The sequence below is a fragment of the Mustelus asterias genome, chromosome 6 (genome assembly GCF_964213995.1).
Source record: "Mustelus asterias chromosome 6, sMusAst1.hap1.1, whole genome shotgun sequence".
NCBI classification, from domain to species: domain Eukaryota; kingdom Metazoa; phylum Chordata; class Chondrichthyes; order Carcharhiniformes; family Triakidae; genus Mustelus; species Mustelus asterias.
In genome coordinates, this window is record NC_135806.1 from 63254669 (window position 1) to 63277281 (window position 22613).

The 22613-nt window shown below is 42.5% G+C and overlaps 1 protein-coding gene across 2 annotated transcripts in view; it reads right to left on the reverse strand.

Annotated features, from left to right (window-relative positions):
* Positions 1 to 22613, reverse strand: part of dapk1 (death-associated protein kinase 1) — a 203006-nt gene that overhangs the window by 96949 nt on the left and 83444 nt on the right. For both annotated transcript variants that reach the window (XM_078214417.1, XM_078214418.1), the window contains exons 3-4: positions 7188 to 7409; positions 4237 to 4375 (exon numbers count right to left, since the gene is read on the reverse strand). In XM_078214417.1, the coding sequence (XP_078070543.1) occupies positions 4237 to 4375; positions 7188 to 7409 (361 nt within the window). The remainder of the gene's footprint in view (positions 1 to 4236; positions 4376 to 7187; positions 7410 to 22613) is intronic.

The window sequence follows — 22613 nt, forward strand, 5'->3', positions numbered from 1 at the left end:
GTTTTTTGACAGAATACATGTAATTTTGGCAAAAATGCAATAAACGGATAAAAGGTCTGCAGCAGCAGCAGAATTACTCATTCTGAACATTTAGATTGTTAATACGTACAGGTGTATGGCTTCCTGCACATTTCAAATTAACAACAGGCTGAAATGAGGATGTATTTTCTCCCAAATTACAAGCTTGTTTCTTTAAATTCAAAATCCGCAGCAGATTATTGATTTTGTTTTACAACCATGGTTTGAGCTAATTTCTTTTACTTTTAATAATTTACTATTCAACAACAATAGTATCAAACTTTAGAACTGTACAGATTGTACAGTATGATTACCAAATAAATTTGGTTCTTGGATAAACTGACCACTTCTTTATTCCTTCCCTCAGCAATTTGTGCAGCGCGAAGCGGCAGCTTGTACAGTAGAAGCAGCTTGTTCAGTAGAAGTGGTAAAACACTCTCGCTTGTACTTCCTAGATACTCAATGGCAGGATGCACCATGTGACTAGTGGAAAAACAAACATTTCCAGAGCAACAGTTCCATATTGATTTAGGTGATTTGGCTGCAGTTCAGAACACACACAAACAAATTTGCACAATATCCTTTTACACACACATTAGTCTTACAGCACACGCCTTTTATTTTCCAGTAATCTAACTGGAAACACATACAATAGTTCCCATTACTCAATCATGTCATTATATTCTCATGCCTGTGCTATTTCTCCATCGGTTTTCTAATGGCATCAGTATAATTACCACAATTTGATCGATAACCGAAATAAAAACATTCTGACAAATTGGACAATCTACAAAATATACCTTTCAAAAGAACTGGGACAAGTGGGGTTCTCATGTTTTACCTTTCAAAAGAACTGGGACAAGTGGGGTTCTCATGTTTTACAAGGACTGTCCAAACCACAACTGCCTTTTGATTTGCTCATACATGGGTTACTTTTTTTTTAAAAAGTAAAGAATTAAATACATTTTGAAGCAGAAATATCATTAATATGAAATCTCCAGACACACCAGCTGATGCAATACAGGGGTGCCATCCAGTATTCCTGGATGTTTGATCATAAAACATTTGATCACATCTTACATGCCCACTTAGCAAATATTAAAAGGTTGAGGCCCCTGTAATTGGCCATCCTTACTCATGGTTTTGTGCCAGCAATTATTGGTACATATGAACAGAAGTAGGCCATTTTGCCCTTCAAATCTATTTGCTTTCTCATTCAATTAGATCATGGCTGCACGACATCACAACTACATTTATCTGTCTTTGCTCCATCTTTCTTGATATCCTTTCTTACCAAAAAACCGCATCATGTGCAATCTTGAAACTGTTAATTGACTCAGCAGCCACAGCCTTTTCGAAGAGTGAGTTCCACATTTCCACTGCCCTTTGAGGGGAAAAAAGTGCTTCCTGATTTCCTTCACTGTTCTAGATTCCCTCACCAAAAGTAGTTGTTTCACTGTTTCTAGCCTATTTGAGTTGCAATCATTTTAGATCACCACTCAGCTATCTGAACTGAGGGGAACATAAGCCAAGTTTGTGCAACCTGTCCCCAAAATTTAAATTTTTAAACCTTGTTACAGAATCATAGAACCATACTGTGCAGAAGAGGCCCTTTGGCCCATCGAGTATGCGCTGACATCTGAAAAACACCTGACCTCTCACCTAATCCCATCTGCCAGCACTTGGTCCATAGCCCTGAATGTTATGATGTGCCAAGTGCTCATCCTGGTACATTTTAAAGGACGTGAAGCAACCCGCCTCTATCACCCTTCCAGGATGCACTTTCCAGACCATCACCACCTTCTGGGTAAAGCAGCTTTTCCTCACATCCCCCCTAAACCTCCTGCCCCTCAAATTGAACCTATGTTCCCTCGTGACTGACCCTTCAACCAACAGGAACAGCTGCTCCTTATCCATTCTGTCCATGCCCCCATAATCTTGTACACCTCCATCAGGTCGCCCCTCAGTCTTCCCTGCTCCAATGAAAACAACCCAAGTCTACCCAACCTCACTTCATAACTTAAATGTTCCATCCCAGGCAAGATCCTGGTGAACATGTATAGTACCCCTTTCAAGGTCAATATATCCTCTGAGTTTCAACATTTAAATCTGAACTCTGTAATCCAAAGAGGGTCTGACCAAGACTCTGTACAAGTGAAGCATAATTATGCATTCCAAACATCCATTAGATAAATAGCTTACATAACTTTGCAATTTTTAGTAAATTTATGGCAGGAAGTTTGGCAATTGGAACGTTGGAAATTGGAAGGCAAATAAATTGCCGAAGTGCAAACCACAGGTGCGAAGCTCTAATTTTCTCCCGAGTTGCCAGCAGCAGTGACTTCATGGATTTAAAGCACATTGATTAGAAAGGTAAAGTTGCCATAGTCCCAGATCACCATAAGCCGTTCTCCCTTTTGAGCTGATTTAACCCGAGGATCACCACACCTCAGGCGAGGGGCAAGTTTGGAAACGCAGGGCCCTCATGAATAACCTCAGCCGGTACGGGAATTGAATCCACACTGCTGGAGTCCCTCTGCATCACAAACCAGCCTCCCAAGCAACTGACGGGACTACACAGGTAAACACATTTCACACTTTGCCAATAGTAACACCACTGATGTAACATTGAACCAGCCATTCAAGGGTAAAATAAATTTGCTTACATGTTTGTTGTAAACCTAAAGGAAATCATAGATTCATGAATCAGTGCAGAAGGGGGCCATGTGGCCCATCGAGCCTGCACCGACAATGATCCCACTCAGGCCCCATCTCTGTAACCCCATATATTTATCCTGCTAATCTCCCTGACACTAATGGACAATTTATTATGGCCAATCCACCTAACTCACATCTTTGGACAGTGGGAGGAAACCGGAGCACCCAGACAAAACCCCCGCAGACACAGGGAGAATGTGCAAAATCTATACAGACAGTGACCCAAGCCGGGAGTTGAACCCAGGTCCCTGGCGCTCTGAGGCAGCAGTGCTAACCATTGTGCCACCATGCCGCCCAAATGGTCGAACCAATTTCATACTGACAAATTAAAAGTTACTAGCTACTCATGAAGCAAATTAATATTGTGGGTCTAAACTCATAAAAACCATGTTAAGACTGCAAGAAACCTGTTCTGCTTTAATTACAGCAAAATAAATTATTTCCATCCACTAGTCTGTGCTGGATTTGAACCCAGATCGGATGTGAACTTACCAGAGTTGGCAAGCTTACAAGAGTGTTGCGTAAGCCTTCTTTCAGGCATTTATATTCCTTCATTTTAAATTACATTGTTATTAAAACTATTAGTGGGCAGAACCTGGAGAAAGGGATGACTGGGGAAAGAGGTGAGGGTAAAACTCAACCATCTCCGATTATTGTGAGCGAAAATGATCTATAGAACAAAATATCACTGATATTCATCCATCTTCCACAGCTGATGAAACATTTTTCTGTGGAGTTTCTCTCTCACATGGAAAACCATTTCCTGAAAGCGATACAGAAAATTAAATACTAAAAAAAAGGAAGCTTGATACCCTGAACCAATTTGTTTTATCTGCAATACATTTATGTATTTTGCTCTTTGAGGTTTTTTAACTGCAATTTAAATATATTCCTAGTAAAGAAGTGAGCTCATCCTTAACAAGTGGAATGTTTTTAATTCTACTGATTTTGTGTTAAAGAATTTAAGACCAAAAATTGTATTTACCCACAATCATCCTTGTAAATAAGTAAAAGAGAGATTAATTGAGAAAGCACACCACCGTATTTCACAGACCTTCATAATGATCTGGTATACCTAGCTACCAGATAAATCTGCCTGTCTCCCCATCTGATAGTACAAAGACAACATGAACCAACGGTAATATGCAAATGGAAGCTCCCTGCACGGAGAGCTATAAAAGAAAAAACTTCACTACTACAGGACCATGAGCCACTCACTCTTATAGGCTTAAAATGGGGAACCAGAAAAATATCATTTTGTAGTTTATGGCAACAGAAAGTTTTATGCAGATATTTAACAATCGCGTCCCTACTTTAATAACTCTACATGTCCCAACTACTGTGTCGCAACACCAAGAGCAGTTGAATTACTATTTTGAGATTCAAACATGATTACATGTAATTTTTATTCTTTACACATTGTATAAAATTAATTCTTCTTACTTGTCCTTTACTAAGGAGTTATCACAGAAATTCACCAACATCACATGTTAGTTTTACCTTAAGGTCAAAATGGGCAATGCACTTGGAATGGAGGTAGTGGACACCATTGAGGATCTGTTTGAGAAATTCTGTGGCTTCTTCTTCTGTCAAGGACTCTTTTTCAGCCAGAAAATCGAATAGCTCTCCTCCAGACACGCTGCAGTTTATTGAAGAAGAATAACTTCAATAGTATTGGTACCAACATGCTTAAAACAATTTGCTCAAATATAACTCAATTTTAAGCTCACTCAAATTAAATGCTCCATCTAAACACATGGAATTAATGCGAACTGCCGTTTGTCATGTGTGACGCTGATAGATTTGATAACACGGGCCAACAACCAATGTGGTGCAACTTACCTCGCATCATTTAACCTTTCAGCATTTTGACAAGTGGCTTTCGTTTGTCTGGTTAAAACATTTAAATTGCACAAATCGAATTTTAAAACCTCAACTTCAAAAAGGTTTTTAATAACTTACAGCCACCTCGTGGCAATTAGTTTTATTTACAATATCTAACATACTTGCTTCATCCGAGAATACTAAAGAATGTAAAATTTTGCCTGGGCAGCATTCAAAAGCCAAATAAATTATTGGCGAAGTTATAAAAACAGGTTCGCTGGGAGATTGCTCGGAGATTCCAATCAGTCACAGAACCAAACTGGGAGGGGAGCATAAGACACAGGCCGAGATTTTCTGTCCTCGTTCGTGGCTGGGATTTTCCGGACAGGCTGAAAGAGGTTTGGCTGAAACGCCAGGTTTTTCGTTCTCGCTCGTAATGGGTCCCGCCATGGACGAGACCAGAGAATTTGGCCAACAAGCTGAAATTACTTCCAAGTAGTGCTAAATGGAAAATGTTCCATCTGGGATTAAATAAGCAGTGGAATTTCACAGGGATTTGTTCTGGGCTCTCATTTAAACTATCAGTGAATTATGTGGGGCAGGGTGCCTGCAGTAGCTTAATATAAGCTTGGTAATACAATACCGTGTGGGTCTGTAAGGAGCACGAATAAAGTCAATTATCTTTACAGATAGACAGGCTGGTTATTTACTTGCGCTGAGATAGGCAAATGTATTTTAAACTGAATAAATGTAAGGTAATGATGTACATGTAACAGTAGACAAAGGATCACAAGTGACAAAAGCTTAAAATGAAAATGTATTGGGAGTGATCACTGATTATGCTCAGAGTACTTGGCTATGGCAAAACATATTAGACAATGGAGTGTAACTGCATATCATGTCAGAATAAGTTATATAGACATGGGGAGGCCATTTCTGGGATATGATATGAAGCTTTTGTCATCATAAATGAAGCAGATGAATAGAAAGGGTTTACTGAAGAGAGATTCTAGGCTAAGAGTTCTAAAGTTCTGAAGATATGCTCAAGCATTTCCAGCAGGCAAAAGGACTGAGGACAGAAGTGCTGCAAGTCTGCAAGATGATTCAAAGTTAGTTTGGTAGCAATTGGCACCAGTTGGTATCTGTTGCAGTGGAATTGAAGGATATAGACTTATTAAGCACACAGCTTCATTTATTTTTGACCAAGGGGAATGAACTTAACATCTCTTTAAAAAAAAGAGGAACATGCAGTGTCAGATGAAGTCTGTAAGAGAATAAATCAAAATATGGTTCCTGGATACAATGAAATTGATTGGTAGAATGTGGTTTTTCTCACTCTGAATTTTCTTAGGCTCTTATGAAGCTCTGAAATCTATTTCAATTGACAGTTTTGATTAATTGCAAATTTACCTTTACATTTCTTTTTACAACAGCTTAGCTTCTAAGGGAAGAACAAGATACCATCAGGCTAGCAGTCTAATTCTCAGTTTAACGATTTACGCTGGGAACTAGTACAGCACTCCATGAGAGTCCAATGCTATGTAAAGAAACTCATGTATCACATTTACAGTGAATAACTGCTATATTAGCTTGAATTAGCTCGTGGTTTGAACCAGATCTTTCAAGTGAAGTAATGTGCCTCATCTAGATTTGCTGTTTTATTTGTGTCTGTTTATTATTACCTATGCAAAAATATGTGGTCTTCTTTGATTACAGATGCAATTACGTTGCTATGCAGGCTTGGATGACTTAACTAACCCAGTAAAACATTGATTAATGTGGTTGGACAGTTCGATCTCCTCTTGGTCCTTTGTACAATTCTCGAGGACAAAGGGGCTGATATGTCAACAGCCAGATACAGAGAACAAAATGGCTTCTGAATTTGTGCTGTGTTCTCATGAGGTTATTTCCTCCTGATTAATTTCAATGGATGTCAAGACTCTACAAATTATATATTGGTTGGTAGAGAAATAAGCACTCTGCAGTACTGAATAAAAGCAGGGGAATAACATCTCAATGACACAATGTCAAAAGATTCTGTCTTCATCGTGATTAAATAGAAAAATCAAGCTCTCCATCAGGAAACAGGTTTTATTTCAATTGTTTATGATCCACTTGCTTCAAAAACTGAATAAAGGAAATTGGCACAGGCAGACGCTCACTTACTCACAATGCAGACATGTACTGTTAAATATTGTTGATTCTTTCTGTGGTTTCGAGAGGTTATGCACATCCTCCACTTGGAGTAGATGCACTGGAAACAATTATGTTCGGAATGTTTATGGGTGGTTTGCAGAGATCTCAAGTCAACTCAAACACTGCTTTACTATTATTTGAAATATCACAATTAATTTAGTCAATGTGCATCATAATATCGCACATCACAAAAGGGCGGCCGATGCTCCAACTTTGCTGTCACTCGTTCTCATGAGGTAAAGTAACAGGTTCCTTCATTATGCACACAAGCTGTGCCACCACCTGCACATTTTACATCAATTAGCTCAGATGAATTACGATCCATGATGCTCTCAGCAACGCTTGGGAAATACATTTGTCCACTCAAACGAGAAATGGTTTTTCAGCACACTTCCACACTGAGTGTGTTCAATATGCAAGGATTTACTTACAGTTCAAGAATAAGGATCACGTCAGTTTTGTTTTCATAGACATCACGCAGAGTTATGATATTTGGGTGCTGAATCTCCTTTAAGATGCTGACTTCTCTTTCGATGTCTTCACGGCTCACTCCACGGCGGCTGGACTTTGAGCGACGCTTTTTGATAAATTTCGCTGCGTATCCCATTCCAGAGCTTTTCTCTGTGCATTTTTTTACTATCGCAAATTGTCCACTGGAAAGAAAAGTCAGAGGTAGAATTACAAACACTGTACAGGAAACTCAGTAGCTGGCAGTAAAAGAAAGGTGAAGGCACTGAAAAATACTGCAAAAACAATAGGATTTTAAATTTAAGCATCCCTATGTACTCTATGAACTGTATGTTTTATCTGTAACAGCTTGCAAGAAACTGGGCCTGATTCTCCCACCGCGACCCGCAACCTTTCTGGCAAGTCTGGTCGGGAGAATCGCGTCGGTGGTCTTTTTTACAGGACTTGCGCATGCGCCAGGAACACATGCGCGTCTTCCAGACTCAGGGAACAGTCGGAGTCCAGACCACACTGGAAACTGGCGGGAAGAGGGGCAAGTCATTTGAATCTTTTTAAAATTTGGTTTAAATATGTTTTGCATGTCATTATCGGGAACTTGCCAGTCCCGATAGAATCTCCCACCCCGCCAGGAGTACTTCATTCCAGTGGGGTTTAGAGTAGCTCCCCACGTTTGGGGAACTAGCAGGAGACCCTGTCGGAATTAAGGGGGGGGCAATCGGGGCCCCCTGGGCATGGGCACCCTGGCAGTGCCAACCTGTGCCTCCTGGCACTGCCCAAGGGGCAAAGTGCCCATGCTCAGGGGGCACTGGGCAGTGCCAAGGGGCTGGAGACTATTGTGGGTGGGGCCTAGGGGCAATTGGTGAGGGTGGGGGGATCCCGCTGCCACTCTGCATGGGGATCGGTCTGGGCTGGAGGGAGGCCAGTGATCAGGGCTGGCCCGAGAATTGTTGTGGGGGCCGCGATCGGGCCGTGGGGGGGGCTGGAGGGGCAGCACTGCACAGATCCCAGGCTGGCCAGTGACCGAGCTGGCCAGCAAATGGGGAGACTGGCAGATCGGGACCACTGCGCATGCGCAGAGTTCCGGAACTGTCAGACTCCACCGCGAATAGGCCCCACGGCCCCGGGTTTTAATGAGATTCACGACTGGGACCTCAGCACTGCAGAGAGTGCAGAGATTAGAGTGTGAAGCTGCACTGAAAAAAACAGTCGTGACCTAGAACAGTTTTCCCACCAATTCAGCACTTACATAGAACATAGAAAGCCACAGCACAAACAGGCCCTTCGGCCCACAAGTTGCGCCGATCACATCCCCACCTCTAGGCCTATCTATAGCCCTCAATCCCATTAAATCCCATGTACTCATCCAGAAGTCTCTTAAAAGACCCCAACGAGTTTGCCTCCACCACCACCGACGTCAGCCGATTCCACTCACCCACCACCCTCTGAGTGAAAAACTTACCCCTGACATCTCCTCTGTACCTACCCCCCAGCACCTTAAACCTGTGTCCTCTCGTAGCAACCATTTCAGCCCTTGGAAATAGCCTCTGAGAGTCTACCCTATCCAGACCTTTCAACATCTTGTAAACCTCTATCAGGTCACCTCTCATCCTTCGTCTCTCCAGGGAGAAGAGACCAAGCTCCCTCAACCTATCCTCATAAGGCATGCCCCCCAATCCAGGCAACATCCTTGTAAATCTCCTCTGCACCCTTTCAATGGCTTCAACATCTTTCCTGTAATGAGGTGACCAGAACTGCGCGCAGTACTCCAAGTGGGGTCTAACCAGGGTCCTATAAAGCTGCAGCATTATCTCCCGACTCCTAAACTCAATCCCTCGATTAATGAAGGCCAGTACGCCGTACGCCTTCTTGACCGCATCCTCCACCTGCGAGGCCGATTTAAGAGTCCTATGGACCCGGACCCCAAGGTCCTTCTGATCCTCTACACTGCTAAGAATGGTACCCTTCATATTATACTGCTGCTTCATCCCATTGGATCTGCCAAAATGGATCACCACACACTTATCCGGGTTGAAGTCCATCTGCCACTTCTCCGCCCAGTCTTGCATTCTATCTATGTCTCGCTGCAACTTCTGACATCCCTCCAAACTATCCACAACACCACCTACCTTGGTGTCGTCAGCAAACTTACCAACCCATCCCTCCACTTCCTCATCCAGGTCATTTATGAAAATGACAAACAGCAAGGGTCCCAGAACAGATCCCTGGGGCACTCCACTGGTCACTGACCTCCATGCAGAGAAAGACCCCTCCACAGCCACTCTCTGCCTTCTGCAGGCAAGCCAGTTCTGGATCCACAAGGCAACAGCCCCTTGGATCCCATGCCCTCTCACTTTCTCAAGAAGTCTTGCATGGGGGACCTTATCGAACGCCTTGCTGAAGTCCATATAGACCACATCCACCGCTCTTCCTTCGTCAATGTGTTTGGTCACATTTTCAAAGAACTCAACCAGGCTCGTAAGGCACGACCTGCCCTTGACAAAGCCGTGCTGACTACTTTTGATCATACTAAACTTCTCTAGATGATCATAAATCCTGTCTCTCAGGATCCTCTCCATCAACTTACCAACCACTGAGGTTAGACTCACCGGTCGGTAATTTCCCGGGCTGTCCCTGTTCCCTTTCTTGAATATAGGGACCACATCTGCAATCCTCCAATCCTCCGGAACCTCTCCCGTCTCCATCGACGATGCAAAGATCATCGCCAAAGGCTCCGCAATCTCCTCCCTCGCCTCCCACAGTAACCTGGGGTACATCCCATCCGGTCCCGGCGACTTACCAACCTTGATGCCATTCAATAGTTCCAACACATCCTCTTTCTTTATGTCCACATGCTCGATCCTTTCTGTCCACCGCAAACCAGCAGTACAACCACCCAGATCCCTTTCCACCGTGAATACCGAGGTAAAGTATTCATTAAGCACCTCCGCCATTTCTAACGGTTCCGCACAAACTTTTCCCCCTTCACCTTTTAAGGGTCCTATGCCTTCACATCTCATCCTTTTACTCTTGACATATTTGTAGAAAGCCTTGGGATTCTCCTTAATCTTACCCGCCAAGGCCTTCTCATGACCCCTTCTCGCTCTCCTAATTTCCTTCTTAAGCTCCTTCCTACATCCCGTATACTCCTCTAAATCCTTAACACCTCCTAGCTCCCTGAACCTTCTGTACGCCTCTCTTTTCTTATTCACCAGGTTCATCACAACCTTCGTGCACCACGGTTCCCGTACCCTACCAACACCCCCCTGTCTCATCGGAACGTTGTCATGCAGAGCTCCAGACAAACATTCCTTGAAAATCCTCCACTTTCCTTCGGTACTTTTCCCCAAGAATGCCTCCTTCCAATTTACCCGTCTAATTTCCTCCCTGATGACACTGTATTTCCCTTTACTCCAGAGAAACACTTTCCTAGCCTGCCTGATCCTATCTCTTTCCAATGCTATCGTGAAGGAGATAGAATTATGATCGCTATCCCCAAGATGCTCACCCACCGAGAGATCCTCCACCTGTCCAGGTTCATTAGCCAGTACCAGATCAAGTACAGCCTCTCCTCTAGTAGGCTTATCCACATACTGTGTCAGGAAACTCTCCTGGACACACCTAACAAACTCCTCTCCATCCAAACCCCTAGCCCTAGGGATATTCCAATCTATGTTTGGGAAATTAAAATCTCCCATCACGACAACTCTGTTATTCCTACATCTCTCCAGGATCTGTTTCCCCATCTGCTCCTCAACATCTCTGTTACTATTGGGCGGCCTATAGAAAACACCCAGCAACGTTACCGACCCCTTCCTGTTCCTAACCTCCACCCACAGAGACTCCGTAGTCAATCCCTCCACGGCGTCCACCTTCTCTACAGCCGTGACACTATCCCTGATCAACAGTGCCACTCCCCCCCCTCTCTTGCCTCCCTCCCTGTCCTTCCTGAAACATCTAAAACCCGGCACCTGAAGCACCCAGTCCTGTCCCTGAGACATCCAAGTCTCCGTAATGGCCACCACATCACAATTCGAAGCAGCAATCCACGCTCTAAGCTCATCCACTTTATTCACAACACTCCTGGCATTAAAATAGACACATCTCAGACCTTCAGCCTGAGCACTTCCCTTCTCCATCACTCGTCTAACCTCCCTCTTACCCTGTTTACATTCCTTATCTATTTGCGAGCTAACCTCCTCGCTCTCAGTCCCCTCATTCCGATTCCCTCCCCCCAACCTTTCTAGTTTAAAGTCTCTCCAGTAGCCTTAGCCAACCTTCCCGCCAGGATATTGGTCCCCCTGGGATTCAAGTGCCACCCGTCTTTTTTAAACAGGGAGAATCGCCTCCCAATATTTTTCACTGTATCCCAAAGCATGTGACAATAATAAATCAATCAATTCAATACTGCAGATGCTGGAATCTGAAACAAGAACAAAGGATGCTGGAAAAATCTCAAGTTGGTCTGGCAGCATCTATCAGGAGAGGAAACAGAGTTAACGTTTCGAATCCTTTGACTCTTCCTCAGGGTTTTAAATTTGTGTGAGAATGGCCTGATTTTGGGTCACTCAGTTTATTTCCTGCAGGTCCTCAGTCCAAAAAACACAAACAATCCTTTCTTTATAATTCAGTATTTGGTACTGGAGGTAGTAGATGGTTAAGCAGGTTCTTTTAAACGCATTACACGGACTTAAACTAGGCATATTACTGTAATAAAGCTCCTTGTGTATTTGAATATGTATGAGCAATTTAACCCTGTAAAATCTTCTCATTTTGTTGCTTAGTATAAAGGAGAAAAGTTGAAATAAATGATGCAATCTACCCATTTGTCTTATTTTCTCCATCTCATTTTAAGGTAAACCTATTTTGTAAAGACCGGAAGCTTATTTTAAAATAAGTCATGTGTCAGAACTATGACACAATCAATCAGTGAATATTTCTGAGGATGGCCTTTCTCATCTACAGTGCACAGAATGCAGTTCCACTCAGCTGGGACAACTTGCACACAGTACACAAGGGTTAAAGCACATTTTAAACAATCCATGTTCATGGTGATTTCAGTTTTCAAAGGCAGGCAGCATGCCTTAATTATTATCGTCCGGTGGCTCTGACATCCACCATTATGAAGTGCTTTGAAAGGTTAGTCATGGCACGAATCAACTCCTGCCTCCCAGATTGCCTGTATCCACTACAGTTCGCCCATCGCCACAACAGGTCCACAGCAGACGCCATCTCCCTGACGCTACACTCAACCCCAGAACACTTAGATAACAAAGACACCTATGCCAGACTCCTATTTATCGACTACAGTTCAGCCTTCAACACCAATATTCCTACGAAACTCATCTCCAAACTCAGTGGCCTGGGGCTCGGCTCCTCCCTCTGCGACTGGATCCTGAACTTCCTAACCAACAGACCGCAATCAGTAAGGATAGGCAACAACACCTCCTCCACGATCATCCTCAACACTGGTGCCCCACAAGGCTGTGTCCTCAGCCCCTTACTATACTCCTTATACACCTTTGACTGTGGTCAAATTTCCCTCCAACTCAATTTTCAAGTTTGCTGATGACACCACTGTAGTGGGCCAGATCTCAAACAATGATGAGACAGAGTACAGGAAAGAGATAGAGAATCTGGTGCAATGGTGTGACGACAATAATTTCTCCCTCAATATCAACAAAATGAAGGAGATAGTCATCGACTTCAGGAAGTGTAGTGGAGGACATGCCCGTCCGTCTACATCAATGGGGACGAAGTGGAAATGGTCAAGAGCTTCAAGCTTTTAGGTGTCCAGATCACCAACAACCTGTCCTGCTCCCCCCATGCCGATACTATAGTTTAGAAAGTCCAGCAATGCCTCTACTTTCTCACAAGACTAAGGAAATTTGGCATGTCCGCTATGACTCCCACCAACTTTTACAGATGCACCATAAAAAGCATTATTTCTGGTTGTATCACAGCTTAGTATGGTTCTTGCTCTATCCAAGACTGCAAGGAACTACATACCCGGCATTCTCTCTTCCACCTTCTTCTGTCGGGAGAAAGATACAAAGGTCTGACGACACGTACCAACTGACTCAAGAACAGCTTCTTCCCTGCTGTCATCAGACCTTTGAATGGAACTACCTTATATTAAGCTGATCTTTCTCTACTTTGACAAAGGGTCATCGGACGCGAAACATCAGCTCTTTTCTCTCCTTACAGATGCCAGACCTGCTGAGATTTTCCAGCATTTTCTCTTTTGGGATCTTTCTCTACATCCTAGCTATGATTATAACACTACATTCCGCATTCTCTTCTTTCCCCCTCTACGTTTGGTATGCTTTGTCTGTATAGCGCGCAAGAAACAATATTTTCACTGTACACTAATACATGTGACAGTAATAAATCAAATCAAATCTTATGGAATTGCTTCTTGACTGTTGAAGTAATTCAGTAAAATGTCATGGCAGAGGTCATGAGATACATGGCTGCTGCCATCCAGAGTAAGAAGTCTCACAACACCAGGTTAAAGTCCAACAGGTTTATTTGGTAGCACGCGCTTTCGGAGCACTGCCCCTTCTTCACATCATTGCTGCCATCCAGACAGACGAGTGTCATCATGGAACACGTGACAATAGTGGAATACATGTGACAATAATAAATCAAATCAAATCAATTGGGCTGGAAACAAAATAAAACTGCAGGTGATGGAAATCAACGCCAGAAACACTCAACAGGTCAGGCAAGCAGCTGTGATAAACAGCAACCAATTTGACATTTGGGATGTGGATCTTTTGTGAAAACGGGAAGATATCAGTAATAAACTTGGTTAAAAAGAAATAGAGCAAAGCTAAGTAGGAATGGTGGAAATATAGTACAAACAGCTCAGTAAGGAAATAGAATGACTTGTGAAGTGCTTAAGTCAAAAATAGGAGATGGCTAAATGGTTGAAGTGATAATAGCATGAGCCAATAAGAGGCATTATTTTTCAGAAAGGTATATACAAGACATAGAATGTGTGAATGGTTATAAAAGATGGGCGTTGACACAGAAAGCTGAACATTAAAAACCAAGAAAATGGAACAGGCTCCGAGAGACAAAGGAATTACTCGACCTAAAAAGATCAAATCCATCCAGTCTCCCTTATCCATCCTGGTAGTTACACGATAGAATAATATTACCATTCTTCACGAATTAATGGAATCAATCCCCATCAATTGGTCTACAACAAACTCAGAAATAACACATGGAAAACACAGGTAGTGGAGAGCTTTGTGAATCAGAGGTCCAGGATTAGCCTTTCCTTTCCAAACATGCTAAACATATCATGCCTCAAATTACACAACTGCTGATATCCCACAAATGCTACTTTTTGAAAGAATTCTATTTAATTTGTGTTTGAACGAATCAATACTAACTGCGTCGACTGTCTCCCTCGGGAGTCTGTTCCACTGAAAGCTTGTTCCCATAGGCTGGTTTTGAATTTATTCCACCCTGAAGCAGGGGCAGCACCTTCAGATTCCATTGCTTGGAACGAGGTGAAAAAACATACCATGAAGCCTGGTAGAAAATAATTTCAATTGGCATCAAGGGTTCATTCAGACCAGCTCACCAACATAGTGCTCCAGCAGAGTGTCCCTCCACCCTGAACGCATTTATCTCCTTACCCCACCTCTCAGAATGCTGTCACATATTCCACATTGGTAGCCCAAGTTGTCAATATATCCCTAAACTTGTTTGCAAAATTAAAGCCTCTTTAAAGAGGCAAGTAGCAGCGTCAATACAAAATGGCAAAGGAACAGAAAACAGAGACTAATGGGGTGAACAGTTCTTTTACTGACAGGGATATGAAAAGCATGGAAGTTTCCATTTCAGATTGTCCTACCAACTAACAAGGACTAAATTAAATGACATGATTACCAACTGTAGGTTAAAGACTGTAATTTGTTGTCTAAAGGTTTCAATTTATTTATTCGTCACAAGTAGGCTTACATTAACACTGCAATGAAGTTACTGTGAAAACCCCCTAGTTGCCACACTCTGGTGCCTGTTCGGGTACATGGAGGGAGAATTTAGCATGGCTAGTGGACTTAACCAGCAGGTCTTTTGGACTGTGGGAGGAAACCGGAGCACCCGGAGGAAACCCACACAGACACAGGGAGAACATGCAGACTCCACACAGACAATGACCCAAGCCAGGAATCGAACCTGGGTTCCTGGCGCTATGAGGCACTAGTGCTAACCATTGTGCCAGATAAACTTTAAAGTCCTCACCTTTTAAAGAGAGGAGTTAAAAGAGGTTAAAATTTAGTGCTTCTGGGAAAAAAAATCAAAGTAGATAAACTTTATTGTTGCCCAGTGACAGTGGTCAAATGACATCAACACAGAGAAAAGACTGGAACAAAAAAAAAGAGTTCAGTGTATGTCAGGGAGAGGGGTCAGGAATTTTAAGCTCTCTGATAAGAAAAACTACAAGGAATTCTCTGAAAGAAAACGGCTTGCAACTGTGCCAGCCCCAAGCGAGAAGCCTGTGTGTCAAGCTTATGGTAACTCTTCACTGGTTTATGTGCCTGTAAAGACATTGCTGGGATAAAAGGACAGTCTGAATTTGAAGCATCTTCTTGTGTTTGTATTGAGAATCGAAAATGTGGCAATCAGAGGGGACCTTAGCTCATACATGTGGACAAAATAGAATTATTTCACAAAGTAGTCACCTCATCTGCAAGTAGCCATCTGAACTTGGAAGAGGCCATACAGTCAGGTGTGAATGCCTCATGTCAGTTTGGAGGAAGCAACATGTAAATTGCTGCCAAATTCAGAAGAATTGTGTCTGGGCCATGGACAGTGACACATGAAGGAGTCAATAGGTGGGTATTGCATCGCCTATGCTCGCATGAGACTGTGTCATGGGAAAGGAGGTAGGGCAGGTGTTGAAAGAGTGAACCAGGATATCAAGGAATGAATAGTTCCTTTGGAAAGTGGAAGGCAGGGGAGGTTGTGTTTGATTCTGTTGGAGGTGATGAATGATGAAAGGGTGAGTTATATAGCAATACTGGCAGAGAGGGTTGGTGATTTTCTATTCCCCCTGCACTATTGAGAACACCGCACATGATAAACAATGAATGAATTACATAAACTGGTGAATTAAATACAGGTAGCAATCTATGCTTAGCACATGAGCTCAATATAAAACGATCAGACTGGTTGTCAAAACTCTAATTATTGAGGTTTAATGTTTCAATAAGGTATCTAGAATGAGCCAGTAAAATGATCACCCTCGGGCAATCTGCTGAGTGATTGAATACCAATTCTGAGGCCGCTATTGCAATCTAAGTGGTCAAACAAAATAGTACATCATTGACTGTAAAGCGCTTTGAGGTATCTGGGGATTGTGAAAAGAGCTATATAAATGCAAGTCTTCTGTTTCTTTGTCTGATTACAGTGACATTAGGGCAGAGGTTCGACAATCAGCAGTTGAACATTTTGGTTGCGTACCAGATTATGGTCCGACGTAGTGTTGGCAGAACTCACTCACGCTCTAATTTCCTGATACTTCGGCATCGTATGTGGAAGGTGTGTTAATCTTCAGAAAATTCAGGCGCATATTATGAATAAATATTTGAGAGACAGCTAACCTATTTTATAGTGCATGTTTAATTGTACAGGAATAAGCAAATCATTGCTTGGCTGGCCATTTTAAACATAGTAAGAAGTCTCACAACATCAGGTTAAAGTCCAACAGGTTTATTTGGTAGCAAATACCATAAGCTTTCGGAGCACTGCTCTTTCGTCGAAGGAGACAATTTTTACTTAAGTCGGAGATCGGGGTGCCCTTTAAAAACAGCATCACGATCTTGTGATCCTGGCCTTGCTGGCGTTTTTAGGCCCCACCCCTCCAGCTGACTGTGTGAATCTCGCTCTCCTTTTAAAATGCACAGGACGTTTAATACTGTGAGAAACGCTGGCTGGCAAGCCTGTGAGCAACGCTCTGTGCATTTCTGGGAAGATTCCACCCAAAATCAGAAATTAAAGCAAAGTAATGGGTCACATCTGAAGAGAGGAAAGACGCCCTTTCAGGAAAGACCTTATGGCAAAAGCTTTAAGGGTCTTTACCTGTGACGTCATTGTGTCTTCATTTGTCTGTTTTCTGAACTTTATGCCTGTAAATTTCAGCAAAAAGCCTCTGGTGATACCCGACTGTGCTTGAATTGAACAGATATAAAAGTAGTCGTAACAGACCTGCTGTTGAAATTAAATGTCATATATCCTAATACAGTAAAACATTTCCACTCCAGAGATCACCCCGACGTGAAAATAATTACATACACTGTGTGTAATGACTTCAATCAGGCCATTGGAGTATGAAATCCCTGATAACGAATCCAATTGATGGGCCAATCAGGGAGTCTTTGCCTTGGACTTATCCGGGAATGTCAGTTTCTTTGACACCCCCGGAGATAGACTGCTGACTGCTGGCACTCTGTGTACTGCTGTTAGAGTTTATAAATAAAGGGATTTTGGCGAAGGGACTCCTCCAGGAGACTTATTACACTATGCAACCATCAATCGTTGCTTTCACACTAATGCGGCAGCTAAATAATGTCGCCGAGTGCAGCTTCCTTTCAAAACTTAATAAGGCAAATTAAGTACAGGGTTTATTGGAGTACTAGTCAGAAAGAATTATGTACCAACAACGTACTGATCAAATGGTGAAATCAATTCGGCAGCAAGGCAGGCAGGTTTGCCTGACGGCAAGTGAAATAAATGGATGTGTTAGAAAGGAGAAGAGTGACCAGGATCATTACAGCTTTGGGGACTTAAGTTATGAACAATAAAATGGCTTCAGCCATTGGGAGGGGCAAGGTGGCACAGTGGTTAGCACAGCTGGCTCACAGCACCAGGGACCTGGGTTCGATTCCCGGCTTGGGTCACTGGCTGTGCAGAGTGCGCATGTCCTCTGTGTGTCTGCGTGGGTTTCCTCCAGGTGCTCTGGTTTCCTCCCACAGTCCGAAAGATGTGCTAGTTAGGTGTATTGGCCGTGCTGAATTCTCCCTCAGTATACCTGAACAGATGCCAGAATGTGGCGACTAGGGGATTTTCACAGTAACTTTATGTAAGCCTACTTGCGACACAAATAACAAATCACTAGGGAAAAGACTGGGTGTAAAGAGAAGAGGGATGGAATATACAGGAGAGAAATACCAAACTATTTTAGATAATGTGTAAAGGTCTACAGTATACAAATTCAAAAGTTTACACACTTCAAATAAGCTTGGAGATAAGAAATCCCAACCACCACCACCGCCCCCATCCCTCAGCGCCCCCCATTGAGTTCAATTCTGAATGGGGCAATCACAATCTGTAACCTCAGGGCCCAGCATATCCATCACCCTACCATTACCACCAAGTCAAGGGATCGACTCTGGCTCAATGAAGTGTGTAGGAGGACACGACAGGTGCAGCAGCAGGCATACCTAAAAATGTAGTGCCAATCTGGTGAAGTTACAACACAGGACTACTTGTGTGCCAAAAAGTGAAAACAGCAGGTGATAGACAGAGCAAAGCAATCCCACACCAACAGATGAGATCTAAGTTCTGCAGTCCTGCCACATCCAGCCGTGAATGATGGTGGACAATTAAGCAACTCACTGAAGGAGGAGGCTCTTAAATGATGGAGGAGCCCAGCACATTAGTGCAAAAGATATGGCTGAAGCATTTACAACAATCTTCAGCCAGAAGTGCCAAGTGGATGAACGATCTTGGCCTCCTCTGGAGGTCCCCAGCATCATAGTTGTCAGACTCCAGCCAAATAATAACTACCTACAGTAGAACTTGTCATTGTTGCATGCTGTGTGCGTGAATATGGATTGTAAAAGTTGAGGCATGGGTTTTTTACCTTTTTAAATATTTTTTTATATCTTTAGCTGGGTGTTTTTTTTAAAAGATGTGGAGATGCCGGCGTTGGACTGGGGTGGGCACAGTAAGAGTTTTAACAACACCAGGTTAAAGTCCAACAGGTTTATCTCCAAGGATCTCCAAGAAGATCGCGCATATCGACACAGACATCAAGTTTCTACAAACATGCAAGAAAGCAGACAAGATACCGAAAGGACTACGGATCACGAACCCACTCAGGTCAACCTATAAACAGACATGGTGTTTGCTACCAAATAAACCTGTTGGACTTTAACCTGGTGTTGTTAAAACTCTTACTTTTTTAAAAAAACCCAGTAATAAGTAATCCCTTTTTATTTGAAACTGATGAAAGCCAGCTAGATTTGTTTCTTTGCAATCAGCATGGTAAATGGTGAAGATCAGTCATTGAGTATAGATCCTCATCCTTCCAAATTCATAAAAAAGTTGCTAGTCAGACTTGGTGCGGTAAACTTGGGAAGTAATATTTACCCCTCCTCATACGGCCATCACACAAAGCTGCTTCCCTCAGGAATTAAGGCAACAATGACAAATCATCAGAGCAACACTGGTTCGGTTTAGAAATCATTAACTGAAGTTATATCCTTAGAATGTGCAATGAACTTTCTCCCTGTATAATATTACAAGAGCTAATGTGTCTCGCCCATTTGATAGCTCCACTGTAAGACCAAGTATACAATTAGAGCTAACACTTTATTACAGTATAGAGGTAGAAGTGCTATCTTTAGGTCCTGCCCCCTCAAGGCCCACCAATCCTGTCCAATACATTTTACATCATTTGGAGCTGCAAAATAAACTAAATAGTACATTTTAAAGGGGAGACAGGAAGAGAGATACGGTGGGTACGTTCACAATACTTAAAGGTGTAATAAAAGTTGAAAAGACCTTTAAAGTCAAGTATCTCATGAGAGTTTATAAAACAAGACACAGGAGTACTAAAGCAAGGGAGTTATTTCAAATCTTTATAAACACTGGTTAAGCCTCAGTTGAAGAATTGTGGCCAATTCTAGGCACCAAAATTAGACTCTCACCAACTTTACAGATTTATCATAGAAAGCATTCTTTCTGGTTGTATTACGGCTTGGTACAGCTCCTGCTCTGCCCAAGACCGCAAGAAAGTACCAAAGGCTGTGAATGTAGCCCAGTCCATCACGCAAACCAGCCTCCCATCCATTGACTCTGTCTACACTTCCCACTGCCTTGGAAAAGCAGCCAGCATAACCAAGGACCCCACGCATCCCGGACATTCTCTCTTCCACCTTTTTCTGTCGGGAAAAGGATATTAAAGTCTGAGGTCACATACCAACCGACTCAAGAACAGCTTCTTCCCTGCTGCCATCAGACTTTTGAATGGACCTACCTCGCACGAAGATGATCTTTCTCTACACCCTAGCTATGACTGTAACACTACAGTCTGCACTCTCTCCTTTCCTTCTCTATGAACAGTACGCTTTGTGTAGCATGCAAGAGCCAATACTTCTCACTCTATACATGTGACAATAACAAATCAAATGAAAGATTTACTAGAATGGTACCAGATATGAAAGATTCCAGTTACATGGAGACTCTGGGTTTATTCTCCTTACTGCATGGAAAATCAATGGGGGATTTGATAAAAGTGCTCAAAGTCATGAAGGGTTTTGATGAAAGGAGGAAACAGTCTATAGTGGCAGAAGGATTGGCAATCTGAGAGCAAAGATTTAAGACAATTGGCAACAGAACGAGGGATAGGATGAAGGTTTTTTTAAAAATAAACAGAGCAAGTTGATTTGGAATTCACAGCCTGATGGAATGGTGGAAACAGATTCCATGGCAACTTCCAAAAAAAGATAAATACTTGGGAGAGAAATCTGGAAGCCTATGGGAAATGTAGGTGAGTGGGGCTAACTGGATGGCTCGTTCAAACAACCAGCACAGGTATCCTTTTGTGCTGTGTCATTCTATGATTCAAGCTAATTTCCCTCTTCAAACATTTCTAAACCTACCCATGCAAAACGTATACTGAATTTTGTTCCAATAACAGAACTGCTAGATAATTGGGTGCAACTGGAACTCAAATTCATGCCCCACCCCTCTCCTAGTGTGATTATTTGGGTTTTAGCTTTGACAGAAATGAATACAATCCCATAACATTACCATGAATGTCAATACAAGGTTTGACTTATTCAGTGGCCTTGGCTTCTAATGGGGCTGTATTTAAACTATGCATAAGTTGTGAGCTTTGCAGGTTGATATATATTAATGCCACAATGATAGACAAAGGTTTTACATGTTTCAATGATTGGTACTTTGAGACATCACATTCAAGTGCATATATGAACAACGGGACACTTGAGCTATTCTGATTCTGCATGACAGCAAGCTTGCCTTTACTGCGAAGAAAGCTGTGCGAAATGTTCATACCTGTCAACAATGATCACAACAGCTGTGCTGGTGGTGAATAGACTGTTAGAGTCTCCAAGTGACAGGTGTTAGGAATGGCAGTTTTGGGGATGGTTATACTTTAAATTCTCTATTTAATTTGAAGATGGAATGGAGTTGGGATCCAAATTATAGCTCATTAGCATTTTGACCTGGATACAAGGCCCATGTAGCTCATGTTGTCATGGAGATTGGCTTTGTAGGATTGGGTTGCAAGTTTTTCTTAAAGGATTGCTGAACCTCTCAGACAGCACCAGTCTGCAAGAATCCGAGAGCGAGCGCGAGAGCAAGTGCAAGCAGCAGCTAATCTCTATTGCTCACCAGGTGCGAGTTAGGAGTGAATGCACAAATTGAAGACACCAAGTTTGTGAGGATTTAAACGAGGCTGGAAGATTTGCCTGGCTTTGACTAGAGGGAGGGTAACCCTTACCATGGATGGGATTTGAAGCTATCAGACTGGAAAAATAAAAAGGCAGCAAGCCATTGGAGCTAAGAATAGCTTTGGACCAGTTCCTGGAGAACGATAAGTCCAATTAAAGGACAGCGTAAAGTAAAACATGGAGAGAGATTTTCCGTCATTTAAAAAAAACAAAGGGTGGATCTTTTCTGTAGTTTTGAATACTGGTTGCCTACTGAAGAGCATTTAGACAATGTGCCTTTACATTTATTACATTAAAGATCTTTGAAATCTTGACATGTGACCCTTCCCATCAGCCACTGTGGGAATTTAAATGCCAAACTTCCTACGGGAGGGAAAATAGCAAGTGTAACCCCACTATTTAAGAAGGGAGGGAGAGGGAAAATGGATAACTACTGATGTCAGCAATAGACTATTATAAAGGATGTGGACATTTAGAAATGAATGGTACAATTGGGATTTATGAAAGTTAAGGATGCTAATTGTAGCACAGGTAAAGGAGAGCCAGTGGATGTGGTGTATTTGGATTTTCAGGAGGCTTTTGAAAAGATCCCATACAGGAGATTAATAGAATGGATTGAGAATTGGTTAGCAAATAAAAAAACAAAGAGTAAATGATCATTCTTATGATAGC